This window comes from Astyanax mexicanus, unplaced genomic scaffold (assembly GCF_023375975.1).
Source record: "Astyanax mexicanus isolate ESR-SI-001 unplaced genomic scaffold, AstMex3_surface scaffold_31, whole genome shotgun sequence".
Classification (NCBI taxonomy): Eukaryota; Metazoa; Chordata; class Actinopteri; order Characiformes; family Acestrorhamphidae; genus Astyanax; species Astyanax mexicanus.
This window is the reverse complement of record NW_026040041.1, coordinates 5,269,197-5,291,196: the sequence shown is the minus strand read 5'-3', so window position 1 is coordinate 5,291,196 and position 22,000 is coordinate 5,269,197. Positions and strand designations below refer to the sequence as shown.

General features: G+C 35.8%; 2 protein-coding genes and 1 long non-coding RNA gene across 4 annotated transcripts in view; 2 read left to right on the top strand and 1 right to left on the bottom strand.

The window, feature by feature from the left end:
* Positions 1-22,000, bottom strand: part of LOC125788868 (H-2 class I histocompatibility antigen, Q7 alpha chain-like) — a 67,312-nt gene that overhangs the window by 12,520 nt on the left and 32,792 nt on the right. The window lies entirely within an intron of this gene.
* On the top strand, positions 2,973-9,589 carry LOC125788887 (uncharacterized). Of its 2 annotated transcripts, XR_007429850.1 has the most exons (5): positions 2,973-3,546; positions 5,749-5,849; positions 6,023-6,216; positions 7,969-8,345; positions 8,462-9,589. It is a non-coding gene; the product is annotated as an uncharacterized LOC125788887 (long non-coding RNA). The 2 variants fall into 2 exon arrangements; XR_007429849.1 differs by lacking the exon at positions 5,749-5,849 and having other exon boundaries at positions 2,980-3,546.
* Positions 10,099-12,908, top strand: LOC125788876 (uncharacterized). Its single transcript, XM_049472824.1, has 6 exons — positions 10,099-11,135; positions 11,537-11,587; positions 11,663-11,707; positions 11,786-11,850; positions 11,937-12,135; positions 12,399-12,908. Exons 1-6 carry the CDS (start codon positions 11,067-11,069, stop codon positions 12,621-12,623), a joined length of 654 nt encoding a protein of 217 aa, XP_049328781.1. The 5' UTR covers positions 10,099-11,066; the 3' UTR covers positions 12,624-12,908.

The window sequence follows — 22,000 nt, the reverse complement described above, 5'->3', positions numbered from 1 at the left end:
TTTCAGACCTCAAATAATGCAAAGAAAACAGGTTCATATTCATAAAGTTTTAAGAGTTCAGAAATCAATATTTGGTGGAATAACCCTGTTTTTTAATCACAGTTTTTTTCACGCATCTTGGCATCATGTTCTCCTCCACCAGTCTTACACACTGCTTTTGGATAACTTTATGCTGCTTTACTCCTGGTGCAAAAATTCAAGCAGTTCAGTTTGGTGGTTTGATGGTTTGTGATCATCCATCTTCCTCTTGATTATATTCCAGAGGTTTTTAATTTGGTAAAATCAAAGAAACTCATCATTTTATATATCACATACTCTAGTTCACATGAGAGATTGTTCACGGATTAGGATTTTAAAATAAACCAACTGCAGTGATTGATATGAAGCATATGGGCATTATGATATTGTACATGCAGGTGTGTTTAAAGGTGAATTTAAGTTATGTTTGTTATGTAGCTGTTCAGAAATGTCCTGCAGCTTCAGATCTGGTCTCGCTGGAATGTCCGGTTAGTTTGTGTCAGATTTAAACTCGAGCTCAGAGATGAGAGCAGAGCGAATAGCAATAATAACATTAACTGTACTGCTGTACAATCAGTTTATTATGGGAACATACCAGCAGGATGCTCCTCAGCCAGCATGTGTATTTTATGTTCAAATTTACCAAAATGTACCAAACCAGGTGTTGATTAATATAATAAGAACTAGAAATTAAACTCTATTAAACTCAGATTAGGAGGAGAGATTAGGAGATGTTTTGATGTTTTAAGGAAAACAGGGCTGGAAAAGCTGTAACTGCTTTTTGTAAAATTGCTGTTTGTATTTATTGTAATGCTGTAATGTGTTTTACTGAGATAATAAACACTTACTGCACTGATAAGAAGCTTTTTCTTTACTGAAATTCCCTTTTAGACTGTAAGTTTAAAATGTTTGGCCTTTCTAGACCACTGTAGACCACTGTCTACTGAAAACACAAACCTAGCTTTAATAATAATAATAATAATAATAATAATAATAATAATAATAATAATAATAATAATAATAATAATAATGAATATAATAATAATAATGAGGAAGAGATGATGTCATTCAAAAATATTGTTTTTTTTCTTTATGTATTTTCCTCACAACATAAATCAGTACCATGTAATATAACGTACCAGTAAAATTGTTGGATTTTTCTAATAATAAACAGAAGTACAGAACATTTTAAATAAAACAAATATAATTATTTGTGGTTTAAATCTTATAGTAAATCACTATAATACATACAGGGATTCATTATTTTAGCTACAGTGAATCAGAGTGAAAGATGTTTGGGGATAGAATGAGTTTTTTGTTCATAGCAAATGTGTTTCCACCATCCTCCCTTATTCTTCCTACGATACTGAGCTACTCATGACTTAAGAATGTCTAACTGGAACAGACTTCCCCTCTGTGTGGGAGAAGTTACTGCTGTTTGTTCCCGTTGAAAAGACTGTAGAGAGACTGAGAGTGAGTCCTAAATGAACAGGGTGAATGGAGCTAATCGGCTAAAAAATCATATTAAAAATATTACCTACATTAAACAGGTTTTATGTAATATAGATGCTAGCATTTCTGCTACTGTAATCTGATCATGTAGAGAGCTGATGCTGAATAAAGGTACAGCCAGATCATATTTAAAAGCTGTAAAACTGGATTTTAAAAGCTTTTTTAAAAGAATTTCTGCAGCAGTGAAGCATCTGATGTTGTTCTGTGTTGAGGAAAGAAGATTAATTTTCTGTTTAAACATTATTAAACTTTATGTAATACAAGAACTTATATAGAATATAATGTAATTATATAGTTATACAGAACTAAAAGACGTTAAAGGTCTCATTCCAACAAAATCCACTTTTTCTTGTTCTTTGTATAATACTATAGGTCTCAACTTTTACACCCGATAATTTTGTTACTAAATACTACGTTCATATTTTCCACCTTAGCATACATGATTCATGTATTTTTTTTGTTTACATTACTGTTTCACTTAATTATTTTCTGTTTACTTAGTGTTTTGTGTGTCTTCCAGAGATAACTCTATTAAAGGTAATGGGAACCTATGCTAAGCTAAGGCTTTTAAATGTAAATTGGGCCGAGGCTAAGCTAACGCTATTTAATGTAATGGGAACCAAAGCTAAGCTAACGCCATTGAATGTAAAGGGAAACTATCCTAAGCTAACGCTATGTAATTTAAAGGTAGCCGAGGCTAAGCTAACGCCATTGAATGTAAAGGGAAACTATCCTGAGCTAACGCCATACAATTTAACGGTAGCCGAGGCTAAGCTAACTCTATTGAACGTAAGGTGAGCCGAGGCTAAGCTAACGCCATTGAATGTATTGGGAAACTATCATAGGCTAACACCATGTAATTTAACGGTAGCCAAGGCTAAGCTAACGCCATTGAATGTAATTGGAACCTATGCTAGCTATGCTAAGCTAACGCCATTAAATGGAATGGTAGTTGTGGCTAAGCTAAAGTTGACGTTAAGTGAAATTTAAGGGTTAATTTTATCTAGCACTCAGTGCTGTATCTTTATAACTAAGGCTCCCAGATAGCCAGCGACTTTGGCCCGGAGTCGTTTCTAAGTCGGCACTGCTGGTTTAGAGTCGCAAGCAGAAAAATACTTCTGGCCCACAGCTGGCCCAGTGTCACTTTCTGAGTGTTCTACATCAGTGTCACTGAGCAGTCGTTTTGGTGCTGGTGAACGACTGTCGCACCTAACCTGCTGATTCTCTGAACACAGGTGTGTACTGGCTCAAATACGGCAGACGACCCTGTACCAGCACTGCACTAACAAAGTGGAAAACTGACTGTTCCCTACTGTTAGCACTTTTCTAACAAAGCTGACTTGTATATTTTCTTTTATTTTAGTTATAGATGACTCCTGTCAGTAAGAATACTTACTCCTGCTGTTATGCTGCTCCTCACACACACACGCACGCACACAAACACACACACACAGCCTGTTATAGTACACACACACACACACACACACACACACACACACACACACACAGAGCCTGTTATAGTACACACACACACACACACACAGAGCCTGTTATAGTACACACACAAACACACACACACACACAGCCTGTTATAGTACACACACACACACACACACACACACACACACACACACACACACAGAGCCTGTTATAGTACACACACAAACACACACACACACACACACACACACACAGCCTGTTATAGTACACACACACACACAGAGCCTGTTATAGTACACACACACACACACACACACACACACAGAGCCTGTTATAGTACTGCTACACGCACACACACGATCAGCATCCCTAGACCCCAAAACCAACCGTCGCGCACACCCCAAACGTGTGATCACGTTTAGAGTGTAAATGAATCTAGATGATATTTACCTTGGTGCCCCTGCGCATCAGCCCAGTTCAACCCGTGCGGTTTCTCGTAGCACTTGGCGCGCGGATTCCTCAAACATTACAACTTTCCTCAACTGTCAGCTATCCTGAAACCTTTGAAGTTTGTAGGTAGGTAGCAAACCTAACTAAGTATTACGTACCTTTTTTGAAATATAATTTATTTTGACTAAATAAATAAATATTAATAAATATATAAATAAATATTTTGGCCGTCAAATATGATTTATAACCCTATCTGTGTTGCCTCTTCAGTTAGCTAAGCTAGCTAACTTAGCAGCATATCAAGGTGATATTATCTGAGGCTAAATTATCTCAGAATGTAGCATTAAACACATTTCATGTTAATGTAAATGTTAATGTAGCTATAACAGTTACTAACAGACAACCAAAAAGTATGTTTTTACTTGAAATTCAAATTGTTAACTAGTGTACAAGGCCAGAACAGAAGTACTGTTTCGGTATTTACGTTAGCTAAGCTATAAACAGTTAGCTAGCTAGGATAGAAACCAGCTAGTTTGCTAGCGTTAGCTTAAATGCTTTTACAAACATACATACTGTAAACGCATTTAGGCTTGCTAGTTAACCAATTTGGTAGTTAGCTAGCGAATTGGTCTTTACTAGCTAACCTAAATGCTTCCACAGAACTTTTGTTTAGATGTTGTACATTAGCTAGCTAGTCAGCTAGGTTAACTTAGTGGTTGTGTGTCTCTACAAGTCACTGTGTAATGTTTGTTTTAGCTAGCTTTTTAGTTAAATAAAATGGTGCTGTGTCTGTGAGTTAATATAAAAAAATCTTTATTTGTATTGTTTATTCCAGAGTTCAGTAATACGTTCCTGCACACTCTGCTACTTCGTTAAAAGTGTATGTTATTAACTTAGCTAGCACATTTTTATATAAACACACTCACTACTACCAAATAAGCTTTAGTCAACATTTCTCTAATTTGTAAAATCACACTAGAAGTTGTTTGTGTATGCAGTATATTAGTATACTAGAGACAAAAATGTTTTACTTGAAAAAGTTTAAAATTAAATTACACACACACAGTTATCCTGTTAGACACAACAGGAGAATTTAACAACATTAAGTAAAATAGTGGAGCTTTTCAGAGCAATTAAATTATTCATGTTTTATATTGGCAAAAAAGGAAATAGGAAAATCATAGATACATTTTATTATTGTCAGTAAATTAATATGTTTTAATGTTGCTGCCCCTACTTTCGCTTCTGCTGGTGCCCAATTTTCCAAGTACTTATTTCAAGAATGTGATGCTGAATTTAAAATGGTCATGTCATACAAAAGAAAAAACATAACAGCATTATATTTGCAAATATGACTGCAATAAACATATTTAACATTAAACTATTACTGTACTTTGATTCTATTAGTTGATAGTTGTATCTATAGAAACAAGCGTACAATTAAATATGTGTAGAGAAGGTATAACTTGCTTTTAGAGCCTACTCAGAAAATATAAATAAGAAAAACTATACTGGTGGGTGTGTAATGCTCTCAGGGAGTAAGATATAAATTTACTGAGGAGGAGACATCAATGAATTATTAAATTATCTTTATTTTAATTGTCTTTATTATTTTAATCTTTATAATCAACACATTTTCCTTATAATTAATGTAGATGTATTTATATATTTAAGTATTACAGTATGGAGGACCAAAAATGACATACGTATAAATAAATAAATAAATAAATAAATGCACATATAAATGTAGAAATAAATAAATGTTGAAATAAATAAATGAATAAATAAATAAATGTTGAAATAAATAAATACATATATAAATACACATAGAAATGAATAAATAAATAAATATATAAAAAATAAATACACGCATGAATAATTGTATAGGTAAATAAATAAATTAATAAATACATTTCTAATTTTTTTTATTTATTTTTATTTATTCATTTATATGTGCATTTATTTATTTTTTCATTTATTTATTCATTCATTTATTTCAACATTTCTACATTTATTTATTGATTTATTGCCACATTTATTAATTTATTTATTTCTGTATTTCTGCATTTGTATGATAGTTAGGTAGGCGGTCCTATCCTCGCTCTAAAGCAGGATTGGTTTTTGAGCTGCAAAAGTTTTGGTTCTACTGCTTGTCACTACCCGATCTGTACCCCCTGCCCGATTTGTTCCGCGCATGCGCACGCATGCGCATTGCAAACTGAGCAGGGGCACAGATCAGGTAGGCAATGCCAAGTTGTGGTTCCGCTCACACTGTCGCAAACAGCTTGTAAAACGCGGTTTCAAAATGAAGGACTTACGTTTTTACAGAGCTCTGAAAGAGTACATTTTAAGTGGAACATTTACTCCACCATGCAACAAAAAAATGCGCAAGGAAATGCGGCGTGTGTCTGAAAACTTCATAGCAAAAGGTAAGTTAAAATCATATCATATTTTAGAAAGGTTTGCGTTAGCTTAGGAAGCGAAGTGTCCCGTTATGTGAACTAGTTAGTATAGCTAGGTTAACTATGCTAGCTAATTTAGCTCGGAGTATTTTATTATATCAATAAGTAATTAAATATGAAACGTGTTTTTTTTTCGGCAGACAACCGATTGTTTTACACTGGACCAAATAAAACGTATATGAGACTAGTTGTTTGTACTGAGGAGGAAAAAAGGTCTGTTTTGATGGAGTGCCATAACTCCGGCACCGGCAACCACAACGGTGTACGAGGCACGAGAGACAGGGTGATTGCTGGATACTTCTGGCCTACCCTAATGAAAGATGTAACTGAGTGGGTATGTTGTGAAGTTATAACACAATTTCTTATTTATTTCCAGAGCGTAAAACTGCAACACAGTACATATAAATGTTTTATTTAGTATAAATATTACAGTATTATTCATACAAGGCTGAAGTTGGTTTGATATTCGCAGCTCCTGATTCGTTTGGTTGTATGTACACTACCTTCCATCACTTACTTTCTCCAGTTTTACTTTAACGTGCTGTTCTAGTGTAATTCATTCATTTACTAAGTAGAAAATATCTAAACTAGAGAATTAGCCTCATACTTTAAGAGAAAACCTGGCATTAGCCTGGCCAGAGCTAATTGTATACTGTATAATATTTATTTTAATTATTGAATATATAATTAACAATTTAATATATAATGAAAAAAATATTTAATAAAATTATATTTTAAAAACCTTTGTGAGCCATACTGCACAAAAAATGAATAAAAAGCTAATGTTCCAATGTGATTTCAAATAATTTTTTCATCTTGGGCCTGACCAAATACACATGATATGAAATTGAAGTCTCCTATGTTAAGGAAAACCTAGAATTAGCCTGGCCCGAGCTGATTTTATACTGTAAAATGAATTAGCAACATGACATACGAGCCATAATGCACCAAAAATTGAATATTAAGCTGACGTTCCAGTATGATTTTGAAGGACTTTTTCATTTTGGACCAGAACAAATAAACATGAGATGAAGAGTTCTAGTATTCACAAAATCGCACTGGAATCACTGGCTTTATATTCATTAATTTTTGTGCATTATAGCTTGTATGCCATGTTGCCAGTTCGTTTTAAAGTATAAAGTATTTCAGGTTCTTCTTAAAGTAGAAGACTAAAACTCATTATATCATGTGTATTTGGCATGGCCCAAGATTAAATATCCTTCAAAATCGTACTGGACCATCAGCTTATATTAAATTTTTGCTGCATTATGGCTGTGTATGCTATGTTGCTAATTCATTTTACAGTATAAAATCAGCTCGGGCCAGGCTAATTCTAGGTTTTCCTTAAAATAGGAGACTAGAATTTCATATCATTTATCAGTATCAGTATTTGGTCTGGCCCAAGATGAAAAAATTCTTAAAATCACACTGGATTTTTTTTTTGAGCGCAACGGCTTTTAAAATATTATTGTATTTTTTAAATTATATATAAAATTTATTAATTTAATATTCAGTAATTAAAATAAATATTTTACAGTTAACAGTTAGCTCTGGCCAGGCTAATGCCAGGTTTTCCCTTAAGGTAGGAGGCTAATTCTCTATTTAAGATGTTTTCTACTTAGGAAATGAATGAATTACACTAGAACAGAAAATAAGTGGAAGGTCGTGTATATAAAATTGCATTTTATAACATAATGTATATTTACATAGTTAATAAACAGCTGTACTGCTTTTCTTCATTATAGCTCCTTCAGTGTTGATATGTGAGGTGTTAAATATAATATGCGGAACAGTTTGTGAACGCTCCCTTTAGTTCACGGTGGTTCAGTGAAGCGGCAGCTGCGAATATCAAACCAACTTCAGCCTCATATTATTTATTCAGTAGAAACAAAAGAAATCTTTCATAGATAGTTACCAAGATTCTGATTTTGTATAAAAATAGTGTAACAAAAACAAAGTAATGTAACGAAAAATATTAATGAACCCCTTGTTCTAATATGTATTTATGATATGCATTTTATTTTACTTTTTGTACATGTTTAGACACTGTCCCAACTTAATTCTTCTTTTTTTTGTTTTTTTTTAGGTGAAGTGTTGTCGCCGCTGCCAACTAAATGACCCCATGAAGACGGGGACACCAGTGTTACATTCTATTAAGGTATTCCAAATTCTGTTTTGTTTAATAGAGAAAATAAATGTTTTGAAAGGTAATGGAAAATATGTGTTTAGGTGAAGGCTGCATGGGAGGTGATTGGCCTGGATTTAATTGGCCCACTGCGAGAAACTGGTCAAAAAAACAAGTATGTGTTGACCATGACTGATTTATATACAAAGTGGGTTGTTGCTGAGCCACTGCAAAATAAGACTGCAACTGAAGTGTCAGCAGCCATCATAAAGACACTCTACTTGTTCGGCATGGTCAAGAAAATTATTACTGACCAAGGGAGAGAGTTCGTTAATGAGGTAAAAGTCTAGTATAATGTGAATTCTTAACATTGATATTTATCTTAATTAGCACACATGTTTTTCTGACATTCTGCTATGCACACTGTATTTCCTTTTTGATGATTTGCACACAGCTGAATGAAAACATCTTTGCAACTCTGAAAATCAAACATGCTGTCTCAAGTGCCTACCACCCTCAGACAAATGGGCAGGTAATTTTCAACATAATTTTATTTGACATTTCCCTGTAATGTTAAAAAAAATTAGGAAATGTTTTAATTGTTGTTGTTTTTTATATATATATAGGATGAGCGAACAAATCAAAATGTCAAACGTGTATTGCGGAAGTATGTAAATGAAAGCCATAATGATTGGGACATCCATTTACCTGCAGTTGTGTATGGTATTAACACTGCTAAGCAAGTGGGTATTCATTATACATTCATTATGGTCGATATATAATGTAATCGATATATAATGTTTTATTTCTGATAACTTAATTTGTTTTTAACCAGTCTTCAACCAGGCACACCCCGTATTTCTTATTCTTCCATCGGCACCCTCATTTGCCAGAGGTTATGAACGCCTGTCCCATGGGAGAAGACTTTAAAATTGCTGACCCAGAAGATGATCTTGACACCCGAGTAAATGAAATGAAAATTTTAAATGAGAAGGTTAGGTCCAAATTCATGTAGTCTGACCACAGAAGTTTTTTTTAATTCAATGGCATGTAGTAAAGTGTAATTTTTTTTTTTCAGGTGCTTAGCAACATTGAAAATGCGCAGAAAAGACAACAAAAGTCTTACAGGAACCGTAAGAGAAAGCTAATGAGCACAATCAGTCCTGGCACCCTTGCTGACCGCCACAAAGGTCCTTTCACTGTGGATAGTATCTCTAAAAAGGGTGTGGCATCAGTGGTGAAAGATAATGGGACTCGATGTTGCATCAATGTCTCACGGCTAAGGCCTTTCTACAGGTTGGAAAGTAAGAGCTAAGTAGTGTTTTTTTTGTAATGGTTGACATGTAAGGTGTATATTGTAAAGTTTATTTTATTAATATTAGACTTAATTTTTTTTATTGTCTCTTCAGATCATGGAGCAGTTCCATGTGTGTCACTTCAGGACCATGAGTATGGTACACCTGATGAAGCAACAGACCATCCTTATGCTTTTTCTGGAGAGAAATGGGAAAAAGACTTGGGTCCTCTCCAGGAAAAACTGGTAGGGGATGATTCCACCTAGCCCATTCCAAATTTCACTCTCCTTCACACACTGTTAGACACTACCAATAATTTTTTGCAATCGTATATTCAGACCATCTCTCACATACTTACACTCTCACACCATTCTCACCCCCCCTCCCTTGCTAACTCTTTTAATTGCAGTTGAAATATGTCCTGGACAAAAGCCTTCCAGCAGCAGAATTGATTGTTAAAGATGACAATATCTGTCTTACACGTGAGGACTTGTGGAGTCTTGGGTTAAATCAGTGCATGGAGTCTACTGTAAGTATATTCATGTTGCAGCATGCTTGCTCAAAGGCACAGAAATAGTTTTTTTTTGTGTGTAATTTATGCCTTTATTTTGTTTTATTACGTCTAGATTGGGAATGCATGTTTTAAGATCATCAGAGAAGCTGCTCAAAAACATGTAATTAATTACAGAAGCTCAAACATTGTTATTTTGTATACTTCTTCATGGGTACTTGTATACATTTGCTAATCTTGTTGTGTTGTAAATAGGGGAAAGATGTTTACATTGCTGACATGTATGTGGTTCCCACATGGAAAACGATGAATGTGGACCCACTCTCAAGTTTACCGGTAAAGTGAAGTTAAACACACACACAGACAGACAGTTGCACATTAATGCAATGATTTCTGTACAATGCACAGTAGTTGAATGGTTGCATTTTCTTTCTCTACACCAGAACAATCTGTGTTCCAAGGATGCGATTTTGTTCCCTGCATGGAGTATGCAACAGAATCAACTGGATCACTATTTGCTATGTGTTGAGTTACAGTTTCAAAAAATAGATATTCAGATTTTTAGAATGAAGTTTGTTGATTAGCTTATCATTTTGAAATATGTCCATTGCAGGTTTTACTGGTTGTGGAGAGAGAGATCATTTTTTTAGATTTTGTACTCCCTGGTGGTTTTGGAGATGACTCGTACAAAACGATATTTAGGTTAAGAGAGAGGAAAAAGTTGCCCTTGTTCAGTGGCTTTTACCAATAATATTTTACGCAAGAGCCATGTTCTGTGGCTGCTGATTTACACAAAAGCCTTGTTCTATGGCTGATGATTTACAAAAAGCCTTGTTCTATGGCTGATGATTTACACAAAAGCCTTGTTCTATGGCTGAAAATTAACAAAAAGCCTTGTTCTATGGCTGATGATTTACAAAAAGCCTTGTTCTATGGCTGAAAATTAACAAAAAGCCTTGTTCTATGGCTGATGATTTACAAAAAGCCTTGTTCTATGGCTGAAAATTAACAAAAAGCCTTGTTCTATGGCTAATGATTTACAAAAAGCCTTGTTCTATGGCTGATGATTTACAAAAAGCCTTGTTCTATGGCTGCTTATTTATAGCTTTGTTCTTTTGTTTTATGTTTACGCAGAAGCCTTGTTCGATGGCTGTAGGATTAGGTCTCATTTTATGAAACAAGACCATGGAGAACAATTGTATGACTATAGGTTTCAGTAAGTGTGTGTCCATAATTAATTTTTTTTCCATTTTATGTGCAGACATATTGCAGGCCAGATTGACCCAAGACCCTGGACAGAGAAGACCGGCAGAAGTTTTGATGTAAAGCCTTTTCTTTATTTTCTTACTGGGTTATATAACTCTGGACATCAGTTGGCTTAAATGTAATGTAAGACTATAGATATTTTCTTTTGAAGAGAATTTTCTACTGTGATTTTGGGAAACTGAGCCATGACTAGCCCACCAGTTGATACTTTTTGCTATATTCATTCGTCTTCTTTCCACCATACATTCTTTCTTGTCCAGACCTAGGGACTTTCTGTCTATTTTACACAATTTGAAACAATCTCTATCTTCAGCACATCTACTTCATGTATTAATGGCTTTTGGCAGTAACTCAGTAAGGGGGAACCTAAGCTTACTTTAGTGAAGCACTTGTCTACATCTGTTTCTATTGGTTCAACACCTTTACTTAACAGTAATATTTAATATTTTGTTTCCAGCACTTCCCTCAACAAACTTCTGGGAACTACTGTGGCATCCTTATACTCATTGTAAGCATCCTTTTAAGTTGTGATAAGCAGCATTTTGAGTTATTGGGTATAATAGAGAGATTTATTTTTTTACAGCATGCCCTCTGTATCTGCACCAATACCCCATTTATCTTCACAGAGGTCAGTTGCATCTATTAATATAGAAAAAATATTTCAAACCCCACCCCAATTGTCTGATCATTGTTATATATGTTTTAGAATGATGTGCCATTAATCCGCCAGTGGTGGTGCATCCTACTGATGGAAAGATTTCAGATTGAAGGGTAAGGCCACTCTGCTAAAGTATTCATGCCTTTTCTGCATTTTATTTCATTTGATTACCTGCTGATTAAGTTTTTTGATTCAACAGACATGGCCAGAGGTTTGCTTTCTGGACTGACAAGGCTAGCAGGCTATTGCAAGGGACCCTTCAGCCACTTTTTAGGGTATCTAGGTCAATCACTTCAGACATTCCACCTCATGTGCAAACCATGGTCAACCGCACAGCCCAAGAAAAGAAGCTGGTAGACTTTGCTGTACAAGACCATGGAGTCCGGCAACATTTGTTGGTATGTTTGTCACACATTAACAATGTTTGTTATTTACAATTTGCACATTGTTTTACCATTACAGTGTTATAAGCAAATAAGCAAAAGGCCTTATAATTCATGCTTGTTGTCACCATGTGTTGGGGGACTTTTTTTTTTTTTTTTAATGTGGATTTACAGTCCAAAACTTTTAACATAAACTACTTTTGACATTCAACTAGAAATGTTAAATGTTTGCTCATGTTTTGATGAAGTGCTTTTGGCACTTTGCCTTTTGACCTAAGGGTGTACTCTGTGGAAAAGAGCCTTCGAAGTGGCTCAGCAGAATCCAGAAGGGATCATCTCTACGGGTGCCAGTGTACCTGGACTCGGAGGAAGAACAGGACTCCCTATTTTTCTATCTTCAGGATGTCCTGAAATCTGCACCAGTAGAATTCCACATTGAGGATCAAGTGCAGTTCATTTTGGATGTTTTGTTCCCAGAGGTAAGGTTACTAGGTATGCAGTAAATATCTATTAACAATGTTAAATAGCCTGTTGTGACTTAAGTTACATAAAAATTTTAATCAAATGTATCTTTTTTTAAAATCCAATAGAGTAGTACTGTGAGACCATGATAACCACAATACATTTTCTCAGACAGTTATTGGGTCATTTTCAGCAGTGACACTAACGCTAATGCTGGAGTTTTTAAACACCTCAGTTTCACTTGCTTGACCTGAATAGTCCACCGGCGGTGGACATCCAGTGAGCATTGATGAAGGACTAGAGTATTGACAGCACCAACTATGCAGCAACAGACTCAGAGCTTCTATCTGACTTTACATATACACTGTGGTGCAGATAGGTAGGAGTGTCTAATAGAATGAGAGACAATAAATGGACACAGTGTTTAAAAACTCCAGCAGCACTGATATATCTGATCCACTCACTGTACCAGCACAACATGCACTAACACCTCATACACCACCACCATTGCTAATCACTTCTAATCACTGCACTGCAGTGCTGAATCTTTATAATGCAGTTTTATAATTTATATTTAATTTTTTTAACCCTTTTGTTAGTGCATCACCCAAGCCATGTCTACACTACAGGGAATAACTATACAAGAGGCTGAAGAGTTGTTTCTTTCAGGTCCTAACTACAGCAGAAGGTAAAAACAGTTACCTGTGTTTGAAATATCTGTATGAATGTTTATTTATTGTGACTACCATTTTAATTGGGTGGGTGGTTGCGTGTTTGTGTCGGGGTACTTTGAGTTGGGGAGGGTGGGTTTTTGTGTTGTGGTGGGTGTTTGTGTCGAGGGGGTTGGGTGTGTTGGGGTGAGGTGGGGTGGGAGTGGGTGAGGTGGGGTGTGTTGAGGTGGGGTGGGGTGTGTTGGGGTGAGGTGAGGTGGGAGTGGGGCGGGGTGAGGTGGGAGTGGGGCGGGGTGAGGTGGGAGTGGGGCGGGGTGAGGTGGGAGTGGGGCGGGGTGAGGTGTTTTTCTTTTGTTTTGCTTTTTGCTCTCATGCTTTCTCTGAGAAGAAAATAAACTGGTATTTTGATAAATGTGTTGTACCTTATTTTTAATGGTTAGTAGCATATTGATACAGGACCACATTTAGAGACATGGTATTTGGTTCCCATTTCTAAACATTCTGCTGTGTATTTTAAGCAAAAATAAATGTTTTTTATTAATAAACTCTTTGTTAGCTTGAGGAATACTACAAATGGTCAAAGACCACACCACCACCCCATATAATGGATATAACCCAAACAGGTTTGTTATAATGGTAAACAAATTAAATTTTTTAAATGCCTCATACACCCTGTAATACTAAATTTGACAAAGCATAAAATGCACAGTTTATATATCAACTGCTCAAGAACAAAGAACATTATTTTCTAGTTGATGTTTGTATTTTACTTATTTATATCTCCCAGTCTATCTAGATTACAGAAAGATAAACTGCTAGTTAGCCTATGCGAATTATTGTGTTCTGGCTCTATTTATTTATGAATTTATTCATTCATTAATTCATGGTAAGCATTATAAATTGATACTTGAGCATGTAGATGTTAATCTTATCGCTAAAGGTGTAATTAAGTTAATAAAATGTGAAGTAGTTTACAGACTTGGCATATGTAAAAAAAAAACACCACATACATACATTTTAATAGATTATTTTGTTTGATTTTCGAAATATTTCGTTTAAACACCTATCAGTCTATCTATAATTCAGAAAACGGAAGTTAAGCTTGAGCAGCGACCTCACAGAGCCGAAAACTGTTGACGCATGCGCACAACGGCTGGTGTAACAGCCGTGGCTACCTGATCTGTGCCCCTGCTCAGTTTGCAATGCGTGCGCATGCGCGGAACAAATCGGGCAGGGGGTACAGATCGGGTAGTGACACTGCTCCTGCCTTGGCCTGCAGCGGCGACATTTTTAAGCTGTTGACCCTCATTCATTTTCAGCAGTTGTTACTGCAGTAGGGGTTATAGCCGCGATGTTGCTGTGCCGTCCCTTTTGTTCTGTCTCACTGATACCGGAAGTACAGGACGGTGGAGATAAATAAATAAATGAAGAAATGTGGAAATAAATAAATAAATGTAGAAATGTTGAAATAAATAAATGAATGAATAAATAAGTGTTGAAATAAATAAATGAATAAATGTTGAAATAAATAAATGAATGAATAAATAAATAAATGCACATATAAGTAAATATATAAATAAATATATAAATAAATAAGAAATGTATTAATTTATTTATTTACCTATGCAAATATTCATTCATTCATTCATTCATTTATATGTGCATTTATTTATATATTTATTTATTTATTTCAACATTTATTTATTTATTCATTTATTCATGTATATATTTATTATTTCTACATTTATATTTGCATTTATTTATTTATACTTATGTCATTTTTGGTCCTCCATAGTACAGCTCAAACACACACACACAAAAACCTATACAGTATGTGTGTATATGTACAGTACTGTGAAAATGTTTTAGGCCGATGCAAATTTCTTAAAACCAATCATCTCAATATTAAGTTGAGTTAATATTGAGTTTTACTTGGCAAAGGTACCACATATTAAAACAGATACAAATAAAAATAAATACGGTAAAAAGTAACAAGAAGTCCACAGGTGCCAAACCTTTGTTTGGGCGAACCTATTAAACCAATGTTTTTCATAGTACAAAGTAGGGCTGTGAATCTTTGGGAATCCCAAAATTCGATTCAAAATTGATTCTTGGGGTCACAATTCAATTTTTTCCTGATTCTTTCAAATCAGTTGGATTTCTTTTTCTTCATCCTCCATACTTTAGCGGCGCAACAACAAACACTGTAACACAACACTACATGCCCCTCTGTAGCCTAATAGGGAGAGGCAGTAAGAGCACTGTCGTGGGGAGCTTTTTAACTGTACCGCAGAGCTCAGCTAGTTAAAGAAACAGTCCGGGGTCTCCGTTCTCGTATTTGGTCTTCATAATGCATGCATAATGTTGTTACCCCTGTCTTAACTTTTGGAACATGTTACAGGCATCAAATTCAAAATGAGTGAATATTTGCAACATTAAATTTCTTGTCTTTGTAGTGTATTCAATTGAATGAGTTAAAAAGAATTTGCAAATTGTAATCTGTTTCTGTTTTCTTTTTTTCCCTTTATTTTTTAAATATGTAAACTTTATGAATTAAACGTAAATTTAATATAAATCTTTGTTTTATGTCTTTCTTTGAGCTTCCAGACAAAGTTTTTCTCTCATTAACACTAATTGAGTAAACAGAATACTCTATTTAAACCAATGGTGAATTCCTTATTAGTGTTTCCTATAATAATATATAATAATCATATTGATGTACTGATGTACGAAGTGGTTATTTACATAAATTTTATGTACAAATAGCTTGTAGCTTGTAGTAGTAGGAATAACATTGTAGGTTCCTGAACCTCCTAGTTCTTAGAAAACAAATTCACCAACAGTAAAAGACAAAGTACCTTCAGTTACAAAAGTTTTGCTTAACTTGTGTTGGGCACTGGACCAAGTTCGGTGGCAGGATCTCAGCCAGCTTCAAGAACAGTCAGAAACCAGTGTAGGCCCAGTCCTGGTCCTACGTTCAAAAAGACACTGGGCCGAGTCCGGTGACCGAATCTCAGCCAGCTTTGAGGAGTCAGAAACCGAATAAGGCCCAGACTTGGTCCTGCGTTCAAAAAGACACTGGGCCGAGTCCGGTGACCGACTCTCAGCCAGCTTCGAGGAGTCAGAAACCGAATAAGGCCCAGACTTGGTCCTACGTTCAAAAATACACTGGGCCGAGTCCGGTGGCCGGTTCTGGGCCACCTTTGAGGACAGTCAGAAACCAGCTAAGGCCCAGTACTGGGCCAGCACTCGGTGGCTATCTGGGCTGTATCTCTGAAAATATTTTGTCTTTTAAGTTTTAGAGCTGCAAAATTTACTGTGAGGGGAAAACAACACAATACACATTAATTTTATTTGTTTATTAATAAATAAATGCATTACATACAATATATACATATATATTTTTTTCTTTTTTTTAAATCACTGGAACATAATTCAGGTCTGAAAGGGTTAAAAGCTGTATAACTGGAGTTTAAAAGCTTTATAAATTATTTTACAGCAGTGAAGCAGCTGGTGTTGTTCTGTGTTGAGGAAATAAGATTAATTTTCAGAGTAAAACTGATTAAACGTTTATAAACTCTGATTTTGCTCAGTTTCTCCATATGAACCGATTCTTTTCAGACTCACTGTAGAGCGCTTTCTAGTGTCTGACACACCCAAAATCCTCTAGTGGTAATTCTGCACTGTTGGTAATTCTAACAGTGCAAATATATATAAATAATAAATAAATAAGCATATATATATACGTATTTATTTATCATGATGTCATGTGAAACTCTGCTGCAGTCTGTGTGAACTAAACTCTCTCTCTCTCTGAAAGTTAAAAGTTAAATAAACTCTAAAACAGATTAAAACTCACCTCCAGTCACGATCAGGAGAAAGCTGAACAGCAGAAGAGCTGTGATAGATCTCATCATCATCTTCTCTCATTATTATAAACACAGAAATAAACCATTTATCCGGGATAGATAACTCTGGGAGAAAGAGATCCTCTAGCCTCGAACACAGAAACGAGTCGATTCTATGATTCGGTTCTTTTAAGTGAGCAGGAGTCGGTTGAACTGGAGTGAATTGATTCATTTCATTGCAACTGGTTGAAACTGATGCGACAGTTTTTCAACATTAAAGTATTTCTCAATCTCACAGCCAAACCACAGATAAAATCACTACCCAGTTATGTAGAGTATAGAGAGACTCCCCACTCCGTATCTGACCGTTATACCGCAAATCCACCGCTAACCGCTAGAGGGAGCCCGCGAGTGAGACCTAAATGAATAGGAGTGAATGGAGCTAATCGGCTAAAAACTCAAATTAAAAATAGTACCTAACTATTTATCCGAAATATATTTTTATATTTAGAAAGTATAATGAAGTATTTCACTCAAAAATGAAAGAAAACGTACCTGTATATTTATATTTTTCTACAGTTTTACTTACTATAGACGCTAGCATTTCTGCTACTGTAATCTGATCATGTAGTGAGATGATGCTGATGCTGAATTAAAGTACAGCCAGATCATGTTTAAAAGCTGTTTAACTGGAGTTTAAAAGTTTTTAAAAAATATTTCTACAGTAGTGAAGCATTTAATGTTGTTCTGTTTTGAGGAAATAAGAATCATTTTCTGTTTAAACGTTAATAAACATGTATAAACTTTATTTTATAATCAAAGTTTATGATAATCATAATTCCACACTCACAATTAGTTTTTTTTGTGTAGTATAGCTGCTATCATTACTGCTACTGTAATCTGATTAGTTGGTGAGCTGATGCTGAATGAAATTACAACCAGATCATATTTAAAAGCTGTATAACTGGAGTTTAAAAGCTTTACATTATTTCTGCAGCAGTGAATCATTTTATGTTGTTCTTTGTTGAGAAAATAAGTTTCAATATTAGTGTAAAATTGATCAAAGGTTTATAAATTCTGATTCTGCTCAGTTGTTCCATATGAACAGATTCATTTCATACTCATTCTATTACCTGAAACACCCAGAATCTTTAAGTGGTAAGAGATTTTCTAATGTTGCAATAAAATGCAGTGCATATATATTTATTTTTTATGATACAATGTTAAACCCTACAGTGTGTGAACTAAACTCTGTCTCTAAAAATGGGTGTTTAATAAATGGTGTTTCAAAGTTGAAACATTTGCCTTGATCTCAGAAGTGATGAATTTAAGAATATCACTTTTTTAATACTTGTTTTGCGATAAGTCTTCCTCATCAATGCTGGATTTATATTGCAGTTTGAGTAGTATATTTAAGCTTCTTTCACACTGATTCCAGAAAATGTAGAGAAACAATCTGTTACCCTGTTGAGGAAAGGAGGACTCAAAAGCATAGTTTTTTTTAGATGTATAAATTTATTAATTTGCATAATAAAAGCACACAAGGTTAAACTCCCACCCACAGGGATTGTGAGCCAGTTTGATACCAAGGCACCACTGGAGCTGGGTGAGTTGGGCTCTGAAACGGCACCTTAAAAGGGCACCTTAAAATAAGAGCAAAGAAAACTTGCCCCAAAAAAGTGAAAAACAGAGCTGTCACAGACAGGTTCTTTAACGTGGAGTTTTGAATTTGTCTGCGTTTGGCTTTTGTGGTCTTTTTTGCCTGGTTTTATTTTCTTTTCTGTTCCCTTTTTCTTGTCGTGTCTTGTCACCAGCTGTTACTGGTCACTCTACAAAGGGGCGACAGAGAACTGAGGTTTCACTGGGTCTTTATACTGGGTCACACAGCTGAGCCTAGTCAGCAGGGCATACTGAGTCTTTTGTCCCAGACCAACCAGCTCTGCCACTTTGCTGGAGACTGGCGGTATAGGTTGCCTTCTTACACATTGCACAACAAAATCCAGACTTAGAAATATATTAAAAATAATAATAATAATAATGTTCACACAATTTACACACATTACACACCAATTAATACAATTTACGCAATTTTACGGCAAGGCGAGATTAAAGAGCTCAACACTAGACCTCTTTACTGGATTCCATTCCGTATAATTCCAGGTTTTTGATTCACAACACAGAAATTTCAGTGCTTAAGGCCCAATACTGGCAGCTTAGTAAACCCAAGTACCAAACCCACAACACTGTCTTTAATAACACCATGCTCTAACACTGAATGATTAAAACCGCCTAATGTTAGCTTCAAAAAGCACAACACTTCTGTAAGAGGTCTGTAAGAGTAAACTACAGTTTGGACTGTGTGGTTAATCGTACATCTTATCCATTGGGTGGCTGTTATTTGGCAGCAGGATCTTCAGGTGGATTGGGGTAACAGGACCTTTAGGTGGACTGATAGCAGGACCTGTAGCTGGGTTGGCAGAAGGATAATTAAGTTCTATTTCTATTTAAACAGCAGAGCAGCAGAAGGTGAACAGAAAGCACCACAATAACAGAAACAGAACAGATCTTTAATACTGTATTTAGAGATCTTCCATAGGATGGAGGGAGCTCCTTCTTTTCTTCTGATTAAATAATGATTCAGATCTTATCCAAGCATATGAACTGAATGTTTAGATACATCAGTAATTTGATCTAGATTACTAAAATATATACAGTCATATGAAAAAGTTTGGGCACCCCTATTAATCTTAATCATTTTTAGTTCTAAATATTTGGGTGTTTGCAGCAGCCATTTCAGTTTGATATATCTAATAACTGATGGACACAGTAATATTTCAGGATTGAAATGAGGTTTATTGTACTAACAGAAAATGTGCAATATGCATTAAACCACAATTTGACCGGTGCAAAAGTATGGGCACCCTTATCATTTTATTGATTTGAATACTCCTAACTACTTTTTACTGACTTACTGAAGCACAGAATTGGTTTGGTAACCTCATTGACCTTTGAACTTCATAGCCAGGTGTATCCAATCATGAGAAAAGGTATTTAAAGTGGCCAATTGCAAGTTGTTCTCCTATTTGAATCTCCTCTGAAGAGTGGCATCATGGGCTCATCAAAACAACTCTCAAATGATCTAAAAACAAAGATTGTTCAACATAGTTGTTCAGGGGAAGGATACAAAAAGTTGTCTCAGAGATTTAACCTGTCAGTTTCCACTGTGAGGAACATAGTAAGGAAATGGAAGAGCACTGGGACAGTTCTTGTTAAGCCCAGAAGTGGCAGGCCAAGAAAAATATCAGAAAGGCAGAGAAGAAGAATGGTGAGAACAGTCAAGGACAATCCACAGACCACCTTCAAAGAGCTGCAGCATCATCTTGCTGCAGATGGTGTCGCTGTGCATCGGTCAACAATACAGCGCACTTTGCACAAGGAGAAGCTGCATGGGAGAGTGATGCAAAAGAAGCCATATCTGCAAGAACGCTTTTGCATACCTCCGGCGACTCTGTTTGTGGCGTGCTTGCAGAAATGGCTTCTTTCGCATATATATATATATATATATATAGTACAGTACAGGCCACACCTTCTCTTTTTCAATGTGTTTTCTTTATTTTCATGACTATTTACATTGTAGATTCTCACTGACGGCATCAAAACTATAAATGAACACGTGGAGTTTTATGTACTTAACAAAAAAAGGTGAAATAACTAAAAACTAGTTTCTTCAAAATAGCCCCCTTTTGCTCTGATTACTTTTGCACATTCTTGCCATCATTATCTCATTGAGCTTCAAGAGGTGGCCACCTGAAATGAAAAGTTTTCCAACAGTCTTGAAGGAAGGAGTTCCCAGAGGTGTTTATTAGCACTTGTTGAGAATCTACAATGTAAATAGTCATGACCTGTACTATACATGTATCTAAACATTCACCATGGGGAGTGGTCCAGCATAGCTCATAGCTCATAGCTGCCACTATAAGCGGGAGGTCGCAGGTTTGAACCCCCGCTCATGCAATTTCCCAATCACCACAGTTTTCCAGGTATGGCGGAAAGTGGGAATGGAAAGTATTCAGACCCCTTAAAAATGTTCACTTTTTGGTTCATTGCAGCCATTTGCTAAAATAAAAAAAACTTTACTTTGCCATCAGATGCCGGCGCTCAAAGGGAGCAAAATTGGTCTTGCTCTCTCTGGGTGGGTACAGTACAGTAGATGGCGCTCTTTCCCCTCATCACTCCTAGGGTGATGTGGATCAGCATAAGGCTGCATCTGTGAGCTGATGTATCAGAACCGAGTCGCTGCGCTTTCCTCCGAGTGTTAGCACTGTGATGCTACTCAGTAATACAGCATCAGCAGCAGTTCAAAAAGAGGCGGAGTCTGACTTCACGTGTATTGGAGGAGGCTTCCTGGTGTTGGGGCATCACTAGTGATGAGGAGAGTCCTAGTGAGTGTGATGGGTAATTGGCTGAGCAAAATTGGGGAGAAAATGGGGAAAAAAAAAACACGGGGCGAGTAACACAAAAATAACGCAAAAGTTACTTTTACTGGTAACTAGTTACTTTTATAGTGGAGTAACTCAGTTAGTAACTCTTCTTTGGAGAAGTAACTAGTAACTATAACTAATTACTTTTTTAAATGAACATGCCCAACACTGCCCACAAGCGACAAATGATGGGCGACTCGTTGCGTTAAAGTGTGAACGCAGGGTTAGAAGGGAAACATGGCGACGCCCTTGTTCACTTTGATGTAGGCTTCCTTTCTAGTGTCGCTTAACGCACCTTATAGTCCGAAAAATACAGTGATAATAACAGAAATATAATATAATTATATAATAATACATAATACTTCTCTGAGATGTATCATGAAGTGGTAAATAAATTCCCACCTACCTGTAGAGAGTT